This window comes from Gopherus flavomarginatus, chromosome 9 (assembly GCF_025201925.1).
Source record: "Gopherus flavomarginatus isolate rGopFla2 chromosome 9, rGopFla2.mat.asm, whole genome shotgun sequence".
Taxonomy (NCBI): domain Eukaryota; kingdom Metazoa; phylum Chordata; order Testudines; family Testudinidae; genus Gopherus; species Gopherus flavomarginatus.
The window spans coordinates 53,340,323-53,362,450 of record NC_066625.1 but is presented as its reverse complement, the minus strand read 5'-3'; the positions used below and the strand labels follow the sequence as shown (position 1 = coordinate 53,362,450).

General features: G+C 50.4%; 1 protein-coding gene across 1 annotated transcript; it reads left to right on the top strand.

The window, feature by feature from the left end:
• The first annotated feature begins 407 nt into the window (after positions 1 to 407).
• On the top strand, positions 408 to 20,247 carry LOC127058560 (zona pellucida sperm-binding protein 3-like). Its single transcript, XM_050968704.1, has 6 exons — positions 408 to 431; positions 2,714 to 2,841; positions 16,393 to 16,485; positions 16,561 to 16,664; positions 16,954 to 17,068; positions 20,216 to 20,247. Coding segments are annotated over exons 1-6 (465 nt in total). The 3' UTR covers positions 20,217 to 20,247.
• Positions 20,248 to 22,128: the final 1,881 nt, after the last annotated feature.

Below are 22,128 nucleotides of genomic sequence, written 5' to 3'. Positions count from 1 at the left end.
GGAGCAGTCTGGAGCAGAACTCTGGTAAATATTTTCAAATCTGTGGGAGCCCTGGAGCTCTTCCCCTCCACCACAGGGCTGAAGCCCCAGGGCTCCGGGAAATACTCAAGGAGAATTTAAGACCTGGTGTCACTGGAGTGGTGCAAAAAACTGGAGTATGCTGGTGAATCTGGCCCCTTAGCTCCTTGGATTGATCTGAGCAGATTGTTCTATTTGGGGAAGCCGTGACCTTCATTGTCCCCTGCCTGGCTCATTGCAGAGTGATGCTGATACTGCTGCAGATTTGTGGGGTCTTGCAGATGCAACTGATCGCTAACCACACAACTGCTTGTGCAACTTGCTCTGCTCTGGGATTGAGCTGCCAGGGCATGAGGGGGCCGGTTTAATTTAGCCTGAGTTCCTGTCACATGGGGATCCCAGGGCTGCTCCTGGTATGGGTGATAATGAACAGGGCCATCCTTAAGATTTATGGTGCCCTAGGCGAGATTATTAAACTGGTGCCCCCGTGCCTGTCTTGCTCTTAGCAACACAAACGTAAGCTTACAGTATTGGAAAACTTGCCATATGCATGTTATTAAAACCAGTTTAACTTAATTAAGCACACTGTAATGCGGATGGACTAGCACTAAAGAAGTAGCACTGTAGAAAAAATTCTGATTTGACAGAATGATGCAAATAATATCATTTTTTTTAATTTGTCAACATTTTATTGGAAACTTCTATGGAGAGGTATTGAAACAAGGATTCGTTTTTAATTAAAAGCAATCTTTCTGGCTTTTTTGGTTGCAAATTCAGTAATAATGTCATTGTATGACAAAGACAAAGTGATGTCTTGTTCAACTGCAAGAATAGCAAGACCAGTTAAGTGTTCCTGACTCATTGTAGAGCGGAGATAGTTTTTAATGAGCTTTAGTTTTGAAAAACTCCGTTCTCCTGATGCTACTGTTACAGGAATTGTCAGCAGAATACGAGTGGCAATGTACACATTAGGATATATGTCAACAAGTTTGCTGGTATGAATAAACTGTACAATGTCCATCATCGATTTTGCATGTGGCAACAACTCAATTTTTCGTACAGTTCAAGTCCATTTAAATCAAAACGATCACCATGCTTCAGGAGGCTCTCTAGGTCAGGGGCCCCGAACGCGGTGCCCGCAGGTGCCCCGGCGCCTGCAGGGGCCTCTCGGTGCACCCACGTACTGGCCGGAGGATGAGCATCTGCTGAAATGCCGCTGAAATTCGGCATCATTTCAGCGGATGCTTGCCCGCCACCACGGTCCTTCATCTGGCGCCCGCCAGACGAAAAAGTTTGGGGACCACTGCTCTAGACTCTTGCACTTTGTCATTAGTTGCTCTTGTTTTCCTATTTCATTGAATTTAGTCCTGCTCAGCCTGCTGCCAGCTGAGTGAATGGAACCCCAGGCCGACAGTGGGTTGAGTGGCTCAACCGGGGTCTCAGCCGCCAGCATGCTCAGCTGCTGCCAGCCTGGGGTTCCTTGGGGGTACTCAGGTCAGCAGTGGGTGCTGAGTGGCGCCGGGGGCCAGGACCCTGGGTGCCAATGGGGCAGCACCCGGAACCCCAGAGCAGTGGCGGGCTGAGCCGCTCAGCTCGCCACTGTGTGCTATCAAAAATCAGCTTGCATGCCACCTTTGGCACGTGTGCCGTAGGTTGCCGACCCCTGCTCTATACATTAGTAAGGAGAAGAGCATATTACATTGTTGGAGGGCTCTATTTAGCAGTAACAGGGCTATAGGAAAGTCAGTCAACATTTTTTTGTTTCTCTGATGAAAACTGGCCCACTCCCTTCCCTATACCAAACTTGTCACAAATAATTATCAACAACTTAATTTTCTGTTTTTGGCTAAGATACTGATTTTTAAAAAAAAATATTGAAATTGAATTCAAGATTGTTAGCAAGCATTTTTGGCAAACCAAGTTGTTAAATGACACTTTAAATGGCAACACAGTACTGCTTTCATGCTTGGCTCACCCCCCAGCCTGCTGGTCCAACAGCTGCAGTAGAGGAGGAGATAGGTGGAAAACTGCAGGATGCCAAAATCCACGTCTTGGGGTGCAGAGTGGCAACAGCAGCAGCAAGCCCTCAGGTCTGATCACACGCCAGTTGGCACCACCGCCAGCCCAACAGACCATGGTGAAGTTAGCACAGCATCTGATTTCAGGGACGGGGCACCCATGGAGCCACAGCAGCTCATCCTGCCCTGTGCAGCTCCCCCTGGATGAGATGGATCACTGCCAGCCCGGGGGAGAGATGCGCTCCCCAGCTAGGGTGATCAGATCCACATGTCCTGATTTTATAGGGCCAGTCCTGATATTTGGGGCTTTGTCTTACATAGGCACCAATTACCCCTATCTAGGGTGACCAGACAGCAAGTGTGAAAAATCAGGATGGAGGTGGGGGGGAATAGGAGCCTATATAAGAAAAAGACCCAAAAATTGGGACTGGCCCTATAAAAGTGGGACATCTGTTCACCCTACCCCAACCCCCTGTCCTGATTTTTTGCACATGCTATCTGGCTATACCCAGCCCAGCCCTGTGCGACCATTCCAATCCTGGCTGCCTGCCGAGGAAGCAAGTTACTTTCACTTTCATTCCTCAGCAGGCAGCCAGCCAGCCTCCCCTCCCCCCTGCACCTCACCAACCCAGCCCTGATGGAGGGGAGGGGGAAGAGAGGGGTGCTCCGTGGGGGAGGAGAAACGGGGGGGGTGCTCTGTGGGGCAGAAGAGAGAAGAATGGACTTTATGGGGAACAACAAAGGATACTGCCAGAGCTGCCGAGCCTGCCTCACCTCACGCCAGGGGAAAGAGTCAAACTCACAGGTGATTTCCTTCCTCCACCCCTTCCCAGAGACACCAGCAGCCAATCCCCTCCCTCAGACTGTGCTGCATTCGGCTCTCTCTAGGACCCAGCAGCCCTGCTCTTACATGCTCCACTGCTTCCCGTCTGTTCAGGCTCTCGCAGAGCGGTGCCCCCAGACCTAGTGGTGCCCTAGGCGGCTGCCTATTCTGCCTATGGCTAAGGACGGCCCTGACAACGAAGTCAAGCCCCAGAACTTGCAGCTAAACACAAGCTGCTTGTTAAATTCCTGCTGTAAATGTCAAGACAATCCTCTGCAGTGAGCTGGGAACTCTTTCACCCTGGGATTCTCTCAGTTTTCTGCCAGTGTGTCTATGCTCCAGCCTGGAAAGATCCCTGCTGAGCAGAGAGGAATTCATTCCCCATGTTTGTTTGGTTTTCAGTACTGCTCCGCCAGTTGGCTACCAACTACAGTCACCCACATTGGCTTTACCCGCACTCCCGTGCTCATTCTCCTCCCACGCTGCATGCAGCTTGGAGTTGCTTCCAGCTGAGATGAGCTTGGCTCAAGCAGGAGAAGGCCTCATTTTGGTTCACCCAGCAGAGCCCTGATTCCAGTCTCAGCTGCTGTAGGTCACGCACGTGGGTTAGGACTGGGATGAGGGGTTGTCTGCCCCAGTGTCTAACTACAAGCTAGCAAGAAGCAATTTCCCATCTTGCCTGGAGCTTGTCACCAAGTATCAATGTGGAAATAGCACGGAAACTTTGCCTAAAAATGGGACTGGATGTTTTCACTCATGTCGGCAGCAGAGCAGGTGCAGCTCCTCCAGAAGTCAGTGGGGTTACGCCAGAATAAGCAGTGTCAAGGGCTTTCCCTTCATCCTTCCCCTGGTTGTTGTCATGCAGCCAGAAAACGGAAGACCAGATGTCTGAAGTGCAGGCAATGCGATATTTATTGGGATTAATCCAAGAAAACATATCCACAGCTCTGTATGCTACAGAGCCTTTTCCCCTTTCCTCCTCCTTACCAGGCCCAAATATACCCACAGTGCACGCCCCTAGTCCCACCCCTTACAATTTATGGTCATATTCTGTTTTGGAGGATCTTGAATCTGGGGCCTTTGGTACCATCTCTTTTTTGTATCCCGCGGGAGGGGTAGGGAGTGAGGGTATGTACCGGGCAAGGATACCTTTTCTCTGGCTTGTTGTTGTTTCTTATGCCTTCCTCCCACCCCCATCCTCCTTGTCCTTCCTGTCTGGCCTTGTCTTGAGATAGGAGTTGAGGTAGTCTTCAAGTGTACGCTCGTATACTCCCACCATACCCAGTAACACAAAAGCTCTATCTCTTTTCACCCTATCTGCTTGTGGGCAGATGTAACACAGTGTGTCTTTGTTCACACATATTGGTAAGAACAGACAAATGTCAAAAGTCAAATGGGCAAACAAAACCCAAAATTCTATCTCCGGCAAATCTACAGGCCTGACAACTATATTATCATCACTAGCACTCTGAAGAAGCGGGAGCTGAATTTGGCTCATTGGCCACAAATAAATATATTTTGTTAGCGCAGCTGAGAATCAGGGCAAACCTGGACTAGGTGCTAGTTGTGTCTGTGGAAGATGCTTTTTCTTCACGCCTTCTTGTGCTGTCATTTATACCTGTGGAGTGGGGTGCTGAAATGCTGCTGTTCTGATCTGGGGAGCAGGGGCCTCAGGTGGTTACTAGATGTAGGTTGGGGTTGGGGTATCTGGAGCTAGGGTGACCAGACAGCAAGTGTGAAAAATCGGGACGGGGGTGGGGGGTAATAGGAGTCTACATAAGAAAAAGACCCAAAAATCGGGACTGTCCCTATAAAATTGGGACATCTGGTCACCCTATCTGGATCAGACAAATGGCTTGCAAATCATGAGCACCACCTTGACTGCAGGGAACTGGCCTAGCTGACCTTTCAAGGCCATGTCTATGATTGAGAAGAGATGGGCCTGTGGCAGTAATCTGAGATCTGAATATCAAGCCCCTGCAAAGCTTGGTGGTGTTTGGGTCAGGCCTACTCACTTCTCAAACCACCCCCACAGGCTGACTCAGAGCCAACCCCAGAAAACCAACCAGAGCACAGGGTGACAGGACCATGAACCAGACAGAGCTAAAACGGCAGCATGAAAGATGAAGCGGTTAGGAAAACAGAAGGGTTTTGTTTTGTACAGCCATGCAAAGCTGCTGAGCTCCGCGCTTTGCAGCAGCTGTGCCAGCTGCTACTCTGAGCTACGTCGGCACAGATCTGGAACGATTCTGCAGACCTCATTGGTGCCTGCCTCACAGGGGTACTTGGGGGAATTGTCCGGGAATAAATGCTTTGAACACGTAGGGCCAAACCCTTGGCTGGTGTAAATCAGCATTGCTCCATTTAAAGTATTGGAGATATGCCACTGTACGCCAGCACAGGATCTGGTCCATTAAGTGCCATCTTTGGCCACTGAAGGCCTTTTCTCATCAGTGCTGCCCGAGGTTCACCTCCACCAGTGGTAGCAATTTCACGATCTCTGGTGCAGACTGTGGCACTAGGCACTGCATCATGCAGACCTGCTCTGAGCCGAGCGAGACACCAGCATGGCAAAGATGCCAGAGCCGCGTCTACGCTAGTGTTGCCATCAGAGTTACTACCACAGCTAGTCGGATGGAGCAAACAGATCTAATACATGCAAGTCCAACAGGCAGGTATGGGTGGGTGACTCTGCAATGAGACAAAACTTCATCCCATGCCACTAAGCTCACTTCAGCAAGGGACCCCGACACAAGTTCCTGCGAGCTGTGCATCCAAGTGTAGTGCGCAGTCGGTGTAACCACCAGCTTCCTCTCCAAGCTCCTTGCAGGGGCGATGTTAGCAGAACAGAAAGTAGGGGCAGCTCAATTACCTTTTTGTATTTCACCTCTTCAGTCTGGATTGGAACCAGCATTTGATTGGGGGAGTGTGGGGCCCTAGAATCAGAGAGATTTAGGGACCTCCCCAGTGGGGATCAGTGCATACACTGTCAATGTGCAAAGACATTGTGACGGTCAAGGGACCGTTGGTGGGGAGCAGTGGGACGAAGCCAAAGAGGCACCAAATATGGAGACGATGGACCTGAGTCTCTATTGACTTGCAGTTTGGGCCAGATCCTCAGGACCGGCTACCTGGCATTGGTGCAACGTGCAAAGGGGGTGGAAGGGCCCTAAGATGGCTGATTCTCAGGCCTGCTGAAATAGCCCCTATGAGACCACGCTAGGAGGCAGATGGCTAAAGTGCAAGGATACACTGGCCACAACCTCCTTTGCTGTGCCCCCTCTGTGTTGGGCTCAGAGGGAGTGATACAGAGCTGGCCATGCCTAACGGAGGATTCCACTCAAGTCCATACTAAAACACAGCACTGTTGCGCAGCAGTTTAGGACAGGAAGGGGAGAAAATTATTGTCTCCAGCTGCCACTGCAGAGAGAAATTAGGGAGGCGGAACCTTGCTACCCACTTTGGAGGTGGTTAGCTCTTTGGGGGCAGGAGCATCTTTGTTCTGTGTTTGTACAGCGCCTAGCACAATGGGGTCCTTTCAGAGCTAGGGCTCCCAGGCCCTCCAGCAATACAAGCAATAACGTGAGACTGACAGCCTGGTGCTTGCAGATTGGGGGAATTGCTGAGGGGCACTAGCAGACAGGACCTTGCTTTTTCATTTCATCTGAAATACAGTGACTCCAGCAGCACAGCGCCTGCTAACTCAGCAGCAGGGCATTGGCTCTGAGGGAAAAGCACTCTCCACTGGGTCATGCAGGGGTTCTGGTGCTATCTCTCAGGCAGAAACTAACAAGATCTTCCCCTGTTTCGCCCTTTGGCACTGCCATGACGACAGCACAGGGTGGTAGGTCTGGACTCTGCTGACGTGCTTGTCGAGGCTGGCTCTGAGTAGGACATTTTCTGACAAGGCCCTGCAAGATTAGATGGATGCTACAGAAAGGAACGTTACCCACAGATTGTGTCTCTTTCCCGCTGGCCCTGCCTTTCTCAGCCATCGCTCTGTCTGATGGGCTTGCAGACAAACCTCTTCCAGCTTCATAATGAAACAATACAGACAGCAATAACGTGGATCATGAGCCTTTCTCCTCTCTGAGCAAAATGCTTCCACCAGCCCTGAATCGCTATGGAGGCGCGTTGAAAGGATGATGCTGTCAACTGAGGACAAGTCCCACCTCCATATATCAGCCCATTCCTTGCAGCTGGGAATGACAATGCTCCCAGGGTGAGAGAGGAACAAGGGAGGGGTTTTTCCAGCCTTCAGTCTTCCTTCCCACGGCGCACCCACCAGTGTACTCCTCATCTAGGACACCCATCTGCCAGATGTTTTTGCCAGGAGTGCAAGTTGCAAAAAGGAGCTTCCTCTTCTGCTCTCTTTAGAATGTTTTTCATGGTGCATTCTCCCCGAGTTCAGAAGCTGAGGCTGGGCAGAGGTGCCAGGCAGTGAATCAGCAGCTGGTGGAGGGGGACGAGGGCCCCTGCAGCTGTGCATTCACCAGCTGACTCCCCCTCCCCCTCCTCTCACACATGTTGTTACCTGGGTTTTCTTCTCCCCAAGGAGAGGGAATAATGGAGGGTTAGGCATGGCATGGGCAGGGGCTGGGTGACCTTACCCTGTGCTAATGCACTTTAATACTGAGCTGGAGTGCTTCCTGGTGCATTAGCCAGAAGAGATGCAGGCCTGATGCCCATCAGTCCTGACCCACAGCCTCCCCCCTCCCTGTCCCCCCCATGATCCCAGCCCTGCCCACGCATCTCAGTCCTGACCTGGCTTAGGAGTGGGGAGATGCAGGCGGGGAGTTCTGGGGTTTTCCTCCTGGAATCTGGGCACTGTACAGCATCAGAGCAGTGGGGGGACTGTTGATAGTTCTTGGGGCCTCAGAGCAGGGTCTGTGGTCACCTGGGCAGGGTCTACATTAGATAATCTGTCCAGCATAGGAGGGAGCAACTGGATCAGGTTGTCTCCTGGGGCCAAGCCATCACCAACCCAGAGAGGAGTCTGGCTTTAGCTCACTGGGAGGCGAGGTGAGGAGTGTTTCTCTTTTCTGTCTGGATGGCAGTGTTCTCACTTCCCTTTGGGATGTTGTTGTTATTGGGATGCTGTCGCTCTCCCTTCCGCCCATTGTTCCCGACTAGGCAGGTGGGTGGGGGAAGTGAGGTGAAGTATCTCAAAGCCGCTGGGCCCTGCTCCAGTCACAGGAGCGGCTCTTGAAAGGGTCACAGCAGCAGGGAAGCATTGCAAAGGGAGCTCTCTCCACAACAGGCTGTGCTGGGGAGGGAAGCACAGTACTGCAGGCATCTAGGGCAGAATGGTGCCTTCACTGCCCCAGCAATGGACGAGGCCACTGGGGAAGCGGCGGGGTTCTGCTGCACGAAGGGAGGGAAGACCGAGTTCTGCAGGAGAACTGAGCGCCCTGGCACCACGCAGAGCTCCGTTCTGGATCAGCTCTGGGTGTGCTGGGGCACAAAATGGGTGAGGACAGGGAAGGAGGTGAGATGGAGGTGGAGTTGGAGGACCCATTTCTTGCTGTGTGGCACCCTCTGTTCTCTCCCCCCTCCTCCCCTGGCAGCAGAGCTGTCTGGGCAGCTCTGCAGCCACCCCATGGCATGGGGGATGGAGAGGGGATTCATCCCCCCCCCGCCCGGCTTCCCACTGCGTGGGCCAGCTACTCAGGCTGGGCCCTGGGCTGAGGATTTGTCCATTAATGCACCATATTGACCAAGAACCTATATGGAGGGCCCTGTTGCTACTGAAGAACTGTGCTGGGCTAAGCAAGGATCGCTGAGTTGGGCCTTAGCACGGCTACGCCATAAGGGCGGCCAGGTGTCTGGCACTTTAAATGCCATGAACTTGACCACCTTCATGCCTGTGCATCCCTATAGCCCCACTGAAGCCCCACACAATCAGCTGGGATGGGGGAGGGAGTAGGATCTGGGATGGGGGGGTGATGGCGGGATCTGCCCCCTTCTAGCTGTGTGGGTTGGCCCATCCCTGGTGTTGTCTCCAGCCAGAGGTGCCCTCCTTGCCCACCAGAAGGAGCAGAGGGATCCCATGATTTGATACCTCAGGGGCCCAGATAGGAGCCGCTTCTAGCTTTAGCCCTTGACTGCGATGTTTGGGCTGGAGCTTCGGGCTCTGGGCATGGTGGGGTGGGGAGGGGTAAGAATGGGGCAGTCTCTGTAGCAGGGACTGGGGATGAGGTGGGTGGGGTCTGGGAACTAGGTGAACTCATCAGCAGGGAGTGGGGGCCCCATGATGTGTGTCTTAGTGGGCATGGGGGGCCCTGGCTGGGACGTGCCAGAGCTGACCTCTGGGTTTTCCCTTCTGGTGTCTGTGCCCAGACCCGTTTAGCACGTAGCATGGGGAGCTCTCAGCAGACACTGGTCTGGGGGCCCATCCCCCAGGCGTCAGGTCAGGGTCTTTTCTCTCCAACCAGAGGCCAGGTCTGAGAACTCTTCAGCTAACACTGGAAGCTGCTTCTGGGGCCTGAATGTTTCAGGTAGGAGCCTTGCTTGACTGCCGCTGTGTCTCCGGGGCTGCGTGGGCGGGGATTGGCTCAGTGGGTGCAGGCTTGGAAGGTGGGTGTTTCCCATCCAGTGTCTTGGAAGCCCAGAAAATATTCTGGTTCAGAGTTGAGACCTGGGAATGTTTGGGCAGGTTCCTAGAGGAGAGACAAATATTCCAGCTGGTCCTGGGGGGATGGTGGATGTGGTGTGTCCCTTCCTTCACCCACTCCTTTGGGACTTCCTCTCTCCCCTGCCCAGAGGGAGGCTCCTGGTGCTTCAGTTCAGCATGAGCAGGCTGGATCTGATGTCCCTCCACCAAAAAGGCTGTAGCTGGGGGATCGTCTCCCCTCTCCTTGGAACCAGAGTGTGGGAAGTCTGGGCACCCCTCTCACCTGCAATCCCATCCCACTGCCCGGGCTGTCTGGAGAAGGGAGTTTTGCACCACAATGGCTTGGCTAGCCCAGTTGTCCCCGGGTAACCCTTATCTCTGGTTCCCTGCAGAAGCCCCAAGGGAGCGGCCCAACCCCCAGCTCTCAGGCCAGCAGCAGAGGGAGGAGCTACTCACTCCTCAGCTATTGCACTCTGCTTTTCCAGCGGCTGGGGGCAGGAATGGGGGAGGTCCCATAGCATTGAGGAGGAGGGGGTCACACTGACCAAGTGCGTTGGCAGGGTGGGTGGCTCTGACCCTGGGAAAACACAAATGAAAATTAATTTAAGATTGGGGGTTTGCAGATTCCACAGCCTGCTGATTCATACAACCAAGGGGCCTTATCCCAATCACCCCAGTATCTCCCCGTGGTCATAGGCGCTGACTCTGTGAGTGCTCTGGGGCTGGAGCACCACAGGGAAAAATTAGTGGGTGCTCTGCACTCATCAGCAGCCAAGCTCCCCTCACCCCACCTCCTCCTCCTCCCCCTCCTTCTCCCCTGAGCGTGTCACGTCCCCGCTCCTCCGCCTACCTCCCAGCGCTTCCTGACGCCAAACAGCTGTTTGGTGGTGTGTAGGACTTTCCAGGAGGGAGGGGGGAAGGACGGGGGATCGGATGTGCTCAGGAGAGGAGGTGGAGAAGAGGCGGGGCAGGAGTGGGGACTTGGGGGAAGGGGATGGAATGGGGGTGGGAAGGGGCTAACTTGTGTGTGTTGCTTGTAGCTAGGGACAGGGAAGGGGCTAACCCCCAACTCCTTGGGTCATTTGTTATGTGTTATTTAGAAGGTTAAAGCTGGTAAACCCACACAAATGAGTTACAGTCAGGTTGCACAAGGTAGTGGCAACTTCTATAATAAGCAGATTCTGTATGTCCTTTAGGGTAACCCAGGCAAAACATCTGGGGACTCCTTGCTTATGCTTACAAATCTGCGCCCCTCAGAGATCAAGCAGCAAAGGAATAATAAGTTCTCCTTAAGAGGTATTTTTATGCCCTTTGCGACGCATTGGGTCACAGAAACCCCCTTGGGACTGCCACCTGATGTGCTGGGACTACCTTGAGCCTGTTTTCCCTGCCAGCTTGGGACTTCAGTACCCTGCCTGGTTGGGCCAGACACGCTAGCCTACTACAAACACAGACCCAGGTCTGGACTACATCCCCTCAAAAGCTGCAGGCTTAACTGAAAACAGCTTAAGAAGTGCTCCTGTCTCCAACACCCAGATACCCAATTCCCAATGGCATCCAAACCCCAAATAAATCCATTTTACTCTGTATAAAGCTTATTCAGGGCAAACTCATGAATTGTTCGCCGTCTATAACGCTGATAGAGAGAGATGCACAGCGGTTTGCTCCCCCGGGAATTAATTGCTTGCTCTGGGTTAATTAAGTAAAAAGTTATTTTATTAAATATAAAAAGTAGGATTTAAGTGGTTCCAAATAATGACAGATAGAACAAAGTAAATTACCAAACAAAATAAAAGAAAACACGCAAGTCTAAGCCTAATACAGTAAGAAACTAAATGCAGGTAAATCTCATCCTCAGAGATGCTCCAATACATTTCTTTTACAGACTAGACTTCCTCCTAGTCTGGGTCCAGCAATTGCTCACACTCCTGTAGTTACTGTCCTTTGTTTCAGTTCCTTTCAGACATCTCTTGGGGGTGGAGAGGCCATCTCTTGAGTCAGCTGAAGACAAAATGGAGGGATTTCCAGGGTCTTATGTAGTCTCTCTCTTGTGGGTGGAAATCCCACTCTCCACGTGTAGAATCACAGCTACAAGATGGAGTTTTGAAGTCACATGGGCAAGTCACATGTCCATGCATGACTTCAGTTCTCTACAGGCCAGGTTGCCCACATGTTAGCCCGAATGTTCCCAGGAAAGCTCAGATGTGGATTGGCATCTATCAAGGTCCATTGTTAGTCAAGTACTTCCATTTATTTGAATAACCCCTTCACACTATGTTGACCAAATCTATCTTAGGTGCTTTCTACAGCAAACACTTTAAATACAAGCATAGAGCCAATGCTCATAACTTCAGATATAAAAATGATACATGCATACGAATAGGATGAATACAGGCAGTAGAACATAATCTTTGCAAAGACATGTTACATGGCATATCTAGCATAAAACATATTCCAGTTATGTCATATTTACACTCACAAGCATATTTCTATAGAGCATTATAATGCAACGTCACACCCTTCGCCCAGCATTCAAGCTGTGATGGGATGAAGGCTTGTGCACTGTACCCTCTTCAGGGCTGTGCGGGGGAGCAAGTCTTTATCTTGCTGGGGAAGAGGTAATGCCTCTTGTGGTGAACAAGTATTTCACATGCGGTAATGCTTCTTCCCTGGCTGTGGGGGATTTACAATCTTAGCAAATATTTTTATAGTTACAGCATAAGCATTGAACACTACCTTATAACGTAGCGTACAGATATTATAGGTAAGATTAATACAAGCAGCATCCTACAAGCATTTAATAAAATCTAAACACATAACTCTAGTATCTATTTTAACTATCGTAACCCACAGGTGAGTCAGACTGGTTTCCAGCTCTGCATTTGTCAGTGTGCAATGAGGCCTGGGCCTTTGCATGAATTGGCACCTGGTCTGCCAGGGTCACGCTGGAATTGTGAATGAGGCCTGAGCTGATAAGCAGCCTCTAAGCACACCTATTGGATTGGGCCCCACATGCAATTTAGGCAGTGGAATACCTAACTTCCCCCATTCATGATTCCCTTTGGGGGGAGACAGTGCCTTCCTCTAGGTGTCTGTGCACGTGCCCAGAGACTGAAACACGGGCACCTAGGGAGCGTTATACTGTAAAAACATAGGTGCTAAGTGAATTTAGGCACCTATGAAGTTTGCTGTGTGGTTTGTGGATCACCGTGGAGCCAAACCCAGGATTTACAGGCCTAAATCTGGGATTAGGGATCCTGGGTCTCTTTGTGGTTGAGCCCACCCTTAGCCTTCCATTGATCAAAACATGGCAAGAATTTCCCAAACTGCAGCTGATGAACTGACTAACAGGTGGGACTGATTCCCATTGGTCCTATTTCCCTGTTCCAGGGATGAAGTGCCATTTCAGATTTTGGTGAGTGGAGGCAACTTTAACTGTGATTCCAGGGGCTACTTAGGCACTTGAAAACTCTAGGTTTTGGGGTTTGGGTTTTTTTTCAGATAATAACTTAGAAATTAGCTGGCAGGAGCACTGTATGTGATTTCTATATAAAGAAAGAGACCTAAACAAACACCAAATAAAGCTGTATTTTAAGTTTATATGTACATTGAGAACAATCAGGAGCTAATACAGCAAGATATTCCCAATCCTAAACCTTGAGGTCCCAGTTTGGGAGCATTATATCAGAAACACAAGTTTGATACTCTGTGCACTATCTTTAGTAGAGATGAATAAAATCTGCTCACCCCTGCAATTGTTGTTGGTTTTTTAAATGTCTTATGTTCCAAATGAGACAGTTAATTTGTTCCAAGAATGTTTAAAGGGAAACAAATTATTTAAACAACCAACCAACCACTCCAGGTATGATCTAAAACAATGGATAATGCCACGGTCTCATCTTGGCAAAATTGTCAATGACTTGGTTGATATCTAGGTGGTTTGAAGCTTCACATTCACAGGCTAAAATTACCAAGTCACCTAAGCACCCATCTCCCATTGTGGATCTTACATAGTCCTTCACTCTCTTGAATTCAGAGAAGTGCCTCTCATTTGATGCTGTAGGAACTGGAAGGCTCAACACAATATCTACGATACGCAGCAAAGACTGGGAACCCCTTGGTAAGTCACGGAGAACATTGCAGAATTTGGAAATTTAAGTCAATTTTTTGAGTGGAATGTGCTTCTTGGCAACTTCAACTTCTGCATCCAGATGGCCAAAATCAGTGCCTGTTGACCCATAATGATCTGCAATTACTTTCAGTTTCTCATCATCAAGAAATGTTCCCTTTTTGGGTCACAAGCAGTTAGTGCAGTAAGCTAAAGAAGATATACAGTTCTTGAGCAAATGCAAAGACTTTCTGACACTGGGCAATGCTGGAACATATGTCTGCAATGACAAGATTAAGTCTGGCAGTGCACATAAATGGCAGGTGTTATCCATTCCTGAATTTGAGCTTGTACTCCTGTTAAATGCCCATCAGCACAGAAGATCCACCATAACCCTGGGCAACAGTGTAATTAACAGACAGCTTCAAATGCTGTAGTTCTTCAATAATCAGTTTTGAAACAGATTCAGCATTTAGATTTGTCCATGTGGAAGCAGATTGGAGCTCTTTCCTGAATGATTCCTTTTGGATAGTAGCGTAAAAGAAGACACAGCTGTTCTCTTTTTGATGCATCTTTAGTTTCATCAGCAAGGACAGAAAATACTTGGCTTGCCTGACCTCTTCAACAATGCTTTCTCTCAGGGCTTCTGTAGCAGAATGGACTAAATCATTCTGGTGCTGGTGAGTGGTATAGTATCCATATCTGCTTCTTTGTCAATTCAAAAGACTGGGCTGACTGAAAGCAACCAACTCAAGAATTTCAATAAAATGGCTTTGTTTGCTAGAGTCATGCATTTCATCATGCCCCTGAAAAGCAATACCCTGTCTTGCACACAGCATGGAGACCTTTAAGAGTCTTTCAATATACTGGCGCTTTTCAGCTAATGACAGCCTGACTGGAAACAAGTTGATCTGCAACACTTTTTGAACTGCTGACCCTCATTTTCAAGTAGTCTTGCCCTGAAATGAAAGCTGACTTATGCCAGCAACTGTGTTTTAACACATGATGAAAAAATTTCCATTTCTGAAAGCCATGCTCAGTGAATGTTCTGTTGTTGAATTGTTCTCTTGCTCTGATTGTGTATTGACTAGCAAAGAGATGGCATGGAAAGCTAAAAACAGAATCCTCTACAACTGAGCTTTCAGTGAAGGGGTACAAAGAAATACAACCATACTTGAAACGCTGACCATTTGCAGAAGGATATAAATCCATCTTGGGCTGTACTGGTTGTTACTTGTTCCTCTTTGTGCAGTGAAATATCTATGGCTGTAGAGATGTTGCTTTTCTTGTCATGAATAGGTAAAACTCTGTTTAACACAATCTTCTATGTCCGCTGGTGAGGTCAGAGCACACAGGACATTCTTAGAGGTGTAGTTGGTGGCCATTGGTGTCCTGGCACAAGGATCATTATCATGAGTGGCGCGTGAACCTCCCAGTCAGGGATGGAAGCTCCCTGTCCCGCCTCTTCTGCCTGAGGCTCTGTCCCGCAGCTCTTGCCTGCTGGGACTGGAGGAGCCCTGGGCCCCACACTGTGGCCAGAAGAGCCTCGAGCCCCGGCTGCCCGGAGGAGCTCTGAGCCCTGCCTCCCCAAGCCTCCATTACGCACCACCCATGATCATTATCCAGTCTGTTTTGTTGTGTTGACTGCAGGACAATGTTACTTAAGGAGGCATTTACACAGTTCATTTTCAAGGATGGCTCTTCATTGTCACAATTTTCATTGTCAGGGGCCTTTCTTTTAAAAAATATTCCTCTGCTGCAGTGGTACAGGTGCCACTGTACAGTAGAAAAAATAAAAATAAAGTTTTAAGCATAAAAACAAAATAATATAACAATAGTGTAGATTTGATTACTATATTTGTATTAAATATTTTTCAAAGGCAGCACTGAAATGCCTTCTAATGATGCAGTGAATGCTTGTGCAATTAATGAAACAAAAAAGTATGAAACACTATGAAGCAAAAATAAGTTTTTTTTAAACTCCTCCCCCTTTTTATGTAGTTCAAATAAACTAGGTATTACATTATAAAGTGAAGCAGACTCTGCCTGAAGCCTGTCTATGAGCTTCAGCCAATATTGAAGTGATGGAATAAAAAACCAATGGAATATGACATAAGCAACTTTAATGGGCAATTTTTTAAATCGAAGTAAAATAAAAGGCCAAAGACACAAATACAGTTTTAAAAAAATACTTACCAGAGAGGTTGTGAAACCACTTCTGCAAAGCGGAATTCTTCCAACCTTCAGCAGGGTATGTGTACATATATTTCTGGGGGATGTCCAGAACTGGGAGTGTGTTGCAGTCCCCCTGCAGTAGAACCAGGCTGGTGAGAGCCAAGATGTGACTGGCAGGCTGCAGTTACACAAGAACATCTGGTGGTGACCTGCATGCTAGTGGCTGGTTACAGGGCAAGGGGTGACACAGCTTCCCACTGCTCTGGATTGCACCCCGGTATTTTGCAAGCAGTCAACAGATTATACTTGGAGGGGTTTTACTGTCTGATATTCCTACACAATGTGCACAGAGGAAACTAGTGAGTAGAGCTGTGTAAAATAGCACTGCTGTGGCTCTCGTATTCCTATGGCTGCTCTAGCAGACTGAGCTCTGCAATCCCCTGCTTCTAGTGTCCAGCCCTTCCAAAGGCAGTTCCCAGTTGACTGGGCCCTTGTTGGAAGACTTGAGCTCTTGTTTCCATCTGACTGAGGCTCATTCTCAGGCTCATCTCAATGGCTTTTCAAATGCCCCGTATGCTAGTGTTAACCCTTCCATGTCTAGTTCTTCCCAGATGACCCCAGACTCCCTGGTTTACAGCACAAGCCTGACCTATAACCCCATCCCTGCCAGCAACCCAGTGATCCTGAGAACCAATCCAGCTGTGATTCCTACTGAGTGTCACTATCCCAAGTGAGTGTCCCCTCCCTCCCATTCAGTCCCTGTTGTGGGATCTGGCTCAGTGACTGAGGTTTGCTTCTCTCACAGGAAGGACAATGTGAGCAGTAAAGCCATCAAGCCAACCTGGATTCCCTTCAGCTCCACCCTGTCTGCAGAGGAGAGGCTGGGTTTCTCCCTGCGCCTGATGAATGGTAGGTGGGAGGAGACTTCAGGGGAGCCCAGCCCTGCCTGTCTGTCTGTCCTGCTCACTGTGAGCTTGCCTTGCAGATGACTGGAGTGCTGAGAGACCCTCCAATGGGTTCCAGCTGGGGGAGGTCATGCATATCCAAGCTGATGTCAGTACTGGGAACCATGTGGCTCTGAGGCTCTTTGTGGCCACCCTGACCCCAGAAACGGACTCCTCTCCCTACTATGCTGTCATTGACATCAGTGGGTAAGACTGATCAGGGACTCTTACTGCCCCTTGGTTCTTGTTTGTAGGTGACTGGTGGATGGGAGATCAGATGACACCACCTCAGCCTTCATATTGCCCAGGCAGGACACACTGCAGTTCATGGTGGATGTGTTCAGGTTTGCAGGAGATGCCAGGAACTTGGTGAGCTCCCAGATTTCTGCTCCAGTCAGGTCTCCAGACTAAGCAGGTGTTAGTGTCCCCTGGGATGGTCCTAACCCCTCTTCCCACTTCCCCTCCAGATCTAGATCACCTGTCATCTGAAAGTCACTGTAGTTGAGCAAGCCCCAGATTCCTTGAACAAAGTAGGCAACATGTGAGTAGCTGGAGTAGGACATGTGACGTTATGAGTGTACCCCGCCATCCCAATAAAGGCCTGGACCGGTGTTTTGGTCTGGGGAGCGGGCCAGTCTCTGATCTTCTGCACCTTGGCTGGTTCTGGCTTTAGGCAGCCGCTCCCCACCCGGTGGCCCAGGTAAGATACTTTGGTCATCCCCATCTTGCACTTCTCAGCTTTTATGGTCAGCCCAGCCTCTTGGAGTCGGTCCAGCACTTGTTTAACCTGGGACACATGATCCTCCCAGGTCTGGCTAAAGACACAGATGTCATCAATGTAGCCTCGGCAAAACTCTCTATCCCCCTCAGCAGCTGATCCGCCAGATGCTGGAAGGTAGCTGGCGCCCCCTTGAGGCTGAAAGGCAGAGTCAGGAACTCATAGAGCCCCAGAGGGGAGATAAAGGCTGATTTCAGCTGGGCATCTGCATCCAGTGGCACTTGCCAGTAGCCCTTTGTAAGATCCATAGTGGTAAGGTAGCAAGCTCCCCCCCCCCAGCTTGTCTATGAGCTCGTCAGACCTGGGCATGGGGTAAGCATCAGCTACAGTGATGGCATTAAGCTTCCGATAGTCCACACAGAACTGGATTGACCCATCCTTTTTGGGGACCAGTGCCACAGGTGAGGTCCCAAGGGGTGGAAGATGGCTGGATCACCCCCAAAGCCAGCATGTCATTGACCTCTCTTTCCAAGTCTTGACCAGTTTTCCCTGTGACTCAGAAGAGGGAGCATCTTATAGGCAGGTGTGATCCCGTCTGCACCTGGGGAACAGTCAGATTAGTGAGTCATGGCAGGTTGGAAAACAGTTGTTGGCACAGATGCAGCACCCCTCTGATCTCAGCTTGCTGGACAGGGTTTAACTGATCAGAGAGGGGAATTGTTTCCAGGGAGGAGCCAGTTCCTGTCTCAGGGAATAGATCTATTAACGGGTCATCTCCCTGCTCCTCCCAATGTCCACACACAGCTAACACCACATTCCCCCATCATAATATGGCTTCATCATATTAACATGGTACACCCAGTGGTGGTGTGCCCGGTTAGACAGTTCCACCACATAATTTACCTCATTTAGTTGATTGTCAACCTTGAAAGGGCCTTCCCAGGTGGCCAGTAGTTTGTTTTTTCTCATGGGGATGAGAACCATCACCTGATCCCCGGTAGTGTAGGCGCGGGCCTGCACTGTGCGGTCATACCAGACCATCTGTTTCCTCTGGGCTCTGGCCAAATTCTCCTTGGCCAGGCCCATGAACTCAGCAAGCCTTTCTCGGAAGGTCAGGACATACTCCAACACTGATTCTCCATCTGGAGTGGCCTTCCCCTCCCATTCCTCTTTCATCAGGTCCAGGGGCCCCCTTACCCTTCTTCCATATAACAGTCCAAAAGGTGAAAACCAGGTAGACTCCTGGGGCTCCTCCCTGTATGCGAACAGCAGCTGAGGTAAATATTTGTCCCAGTCCTGCGTGGGCTGGTTCATAAAGGTTTTCAGTATCATCTTTAGAGTTCCATTCAACCTGTCCACCAGCCTATTGGACTGGGGGTGATATGTGAGGCCCAGGTGTGCCAGACCCCACATTTCTCCCACAAGCACCGGAGCAGGGTTGACATGTTGGATCCTTGGTTTGTCAAGACTTCCTTGGGGAACCCCACTTGACTGAAAATGATCAGCAGCACATCAGCCACAGTGTCTGCTTTGATAGAAGACAAGGCCACTGCCTCTCTCCCAGGGTCAAGCTGCAGACTCCTCCACCCCTGTAATCAGGGGGACCCCATTACTGCAGCAGTTCTTCTTGCTGGTCACATACTCCCAGGGGTTAAGTGTAGCTCCTTCGTCCCCCGAAACCGCTCCTCTCTGAGCCTTCAGCATGCCTGGTCCTGATCAATCCCCCTCTGTTTTACTGCTCCCCAGTCACTTACTGCAGGAAGTGCCATCCATGGGGTGCAGTAGATCCCACCTCTACCACCAGTTGTTATGGAGTGTGGGGGAGTCAGGGCCCTGCATCCCCCACTTCCTGCGATTCACCGTGACTCTCAGCCAGCCAGTAAAACAGAAGGTTTATTAGATGGCAGGAACACAGTCCAACCCAGAGCTTGTAGGTACAGACAATAAGACCCCCTCAGTCAGGTCCAATTTGAGAGGGGGGCCAGGAGCTTAGACCCCAACCCTAGGGCTCCCTCTGTTTCCCCAGTCAGCTCCAAACTGAAACCCCCTCCAGGAGTCTCACCCAGCCTCCCCCCAGCTCCTCCTCCAGCCTTTGTCCAGTTTCCAGGGCAGAAGGTGTCACCTGACTCCATCCCCCTCCTGAGCTCAGGTTACATTCTCAGGTATCATCTCTCAAATGAAGTCACACCCTGATATCCCATCATCGTGCAGACAGTAGCAGAAAAACTCCCCCATAATATCCCCAGGTCAATCCTCCGCACTCCCTATTCCTTCACAGCCAAGCCTCAGATTCCTTGAACAAGGCTTGTCCCTTCAACAAAGCAGGTGACATGAGTGGCTGGAGTAGGACCTGTGATGTTATGAGTGTAATATAATATCTCATTGAAAGGTGACAGGGCCAGAAAGAGTTAATTACCTCACAGACTGACCTGACCCATGGACCAACTTTAAAGACTTGTTAGGAAGATATGTAAATAAATAGAGCTTTGAGAGAGAGAAGGGTAGATGTTTGCTCAGGTCTTATGATGTAAACAAACAGGTCTTGTTTATTGCTATAGCTTTGATTCAAAGATCAAAAAAGGAGTATTAATATTTAGGAAGACGCTTGAGTGAAATAGTATTATTGTCTATATGTCTCTTTGAAGGTTGTGGTAACCTGTATCTGAACTGTTTAATGGATAAATTATCTTGTGATAATTGACATGATGTTTGGGAGAAGTTAAGCCTACTGTTTTCTCAGGCCAAAAGGCTGCAGGAAATGTATAAAAACTCTGGGACACAATCCTTCTTCATTTCAGATCTGCTTTGGGTTTCAAGAGGGGGAAACCTTCAGCCACTAGGATTGAGATCCCCAGTCCAGAGTAAAACAGGCCAAAGCTGGGGTAGCAGCTGCTGCACTTAACCCCACCAGCACCAGAGGCTCTACAGCTGCTGGAAGAGGAAAGCCAGGGTTTGAACTGGAACCGAGAACGTCTGCTGCATCCCTGGCACTTACACATCCCACAATAGGGAGGTCACTCTGCTTCATGCATTAGCAGATGCTGCAGCTGGAGCAGTGGGAGTTGTGTTTGTGCAGCACAGAGGGCCTTGGGGTGGTGCTGCCTAGTATGATGGGCAGCAATTGCTTTATATTTCCGCCTACAGAACTGTTGATCATAGACCACCACTTGGTGCACCAGCCTAGCTGTGATGGGCTGAGGCAGGTATTCAGTGGAAAACCCCCTGACTCTGGTTTTGCCACTTCCCTCTTCAACCCCCACTGTTATGAATAATTCCCCCCACCCTGCCCCAGGATGAGACTTCAGGATTTTTCCCAGGTGGGTGGAAGCACCCACGGAAAAAAATTGGTGGGTGCTCAGCTTCCACCGGCAGCTCCCCATGGTCACCCCCGGCTCCAGCTCTCCTCCGCAAGCCCGCCGCCGCTTCTTGCTTCTCCTCCCTCCCACCACTTGCACCACAACACAGCTGATTCACAGGGCAGGGAGGGAGGGAGGGAGGAGGAACATAGTGCACTGGGGGAAGCTGGACCAGGGCAGGGATTTGGGGAAGGGATCCAATAGGGGCAGGGAGGGGTGGAGTTAAGGCGGGCACTTTGGGGATGGGGTTGGAATAGGGGCGAGGACAGGGGTGGGGATGGGGTGGAGTCGGGCAGGGCAAGGGGTGGGGAAAGGGGCGGGGGGAGTGCGCAACCACCAGTGCCGAGAAAGTTGGCGCCTATGTGCAGGCCCCCAGGAGGCCCCAAACCTCTGGCTGAGAACCACTGCTCCAAGCAATCCACAGTTCCCAGTCTCACCACAGCTGTAGATGTCTCTGGTGCCTTCCACTGGAGACCAGCTAGACCAGGAAAAGAGGCAGAGTCACTTACAGTAAGACTTGTCCTCTCCGGGCTGTCCATCCCATCAACCCCACCTGCCCACAAACCGTCACCCCATGGGGTCCTGTGATGATGCTGCCTGTCCCTGCCCGAGCTGCCAGGTGACTCTGCCATCGGTGCAGAGTAAATGAAGAGCGCTGAGCAGCCTAAGAGGGCTGCTGCCTTCCTGAGGGAGATGTGAATGGGTGAGGAAGCAAATGACCCCTTTAGCTGTATCTCAGACTCTCCCATGAGCCAAGGGGGCGAGAGGTCAGACCTGTGGGCTCTTTGGAAATCACCTTTAGTCCCCTTCAGGAGCCTCCCTGGGAGAGGCAGGGTGCGCAGTAGGGAGCTGCATTTCAGGGTGAGGCTTTGTTTCCCAGGAGCCCCATGTTGCTATCTCACATGGGGACAGCATGTCTCTGCTTGGAGGGGTGTATCCATTAGTGACTGTGAGGCAGTGGGTTCCTATGGTGACAAGGTCAGATAAGCAGGGCCCGACTTTCAGTACAGCTCAGCATCCACCTGCTCTGCGCCTAACCGAGTGAGCTGAGCTCTTCTTAGCTGCGTCCAGAGTGGGGCTGGGAAGGTCTCCTGGGAAAGGTGGCCCATGGAATGTTATTTCTGCTGCCTCTTGTTCCATGCCCAGCTCGCTGCCTCGGGACAGCTCTGGCAGACACTGGCTTCCAGAGCAGAGGCGCCTTCTTCCAAGGGGCTCTGCTGTTGGGAGTGGGGAGGTCCCATCCCATCTCTGCCCTGCCCTGCTCTGAGCAAGTCACTTAGTCCCAGATTCTCAAAGATATTTAAACTCCCAACTTCCATTGAATTTAAATCAAGGGAAGGCAGGAGTCAAAGTAG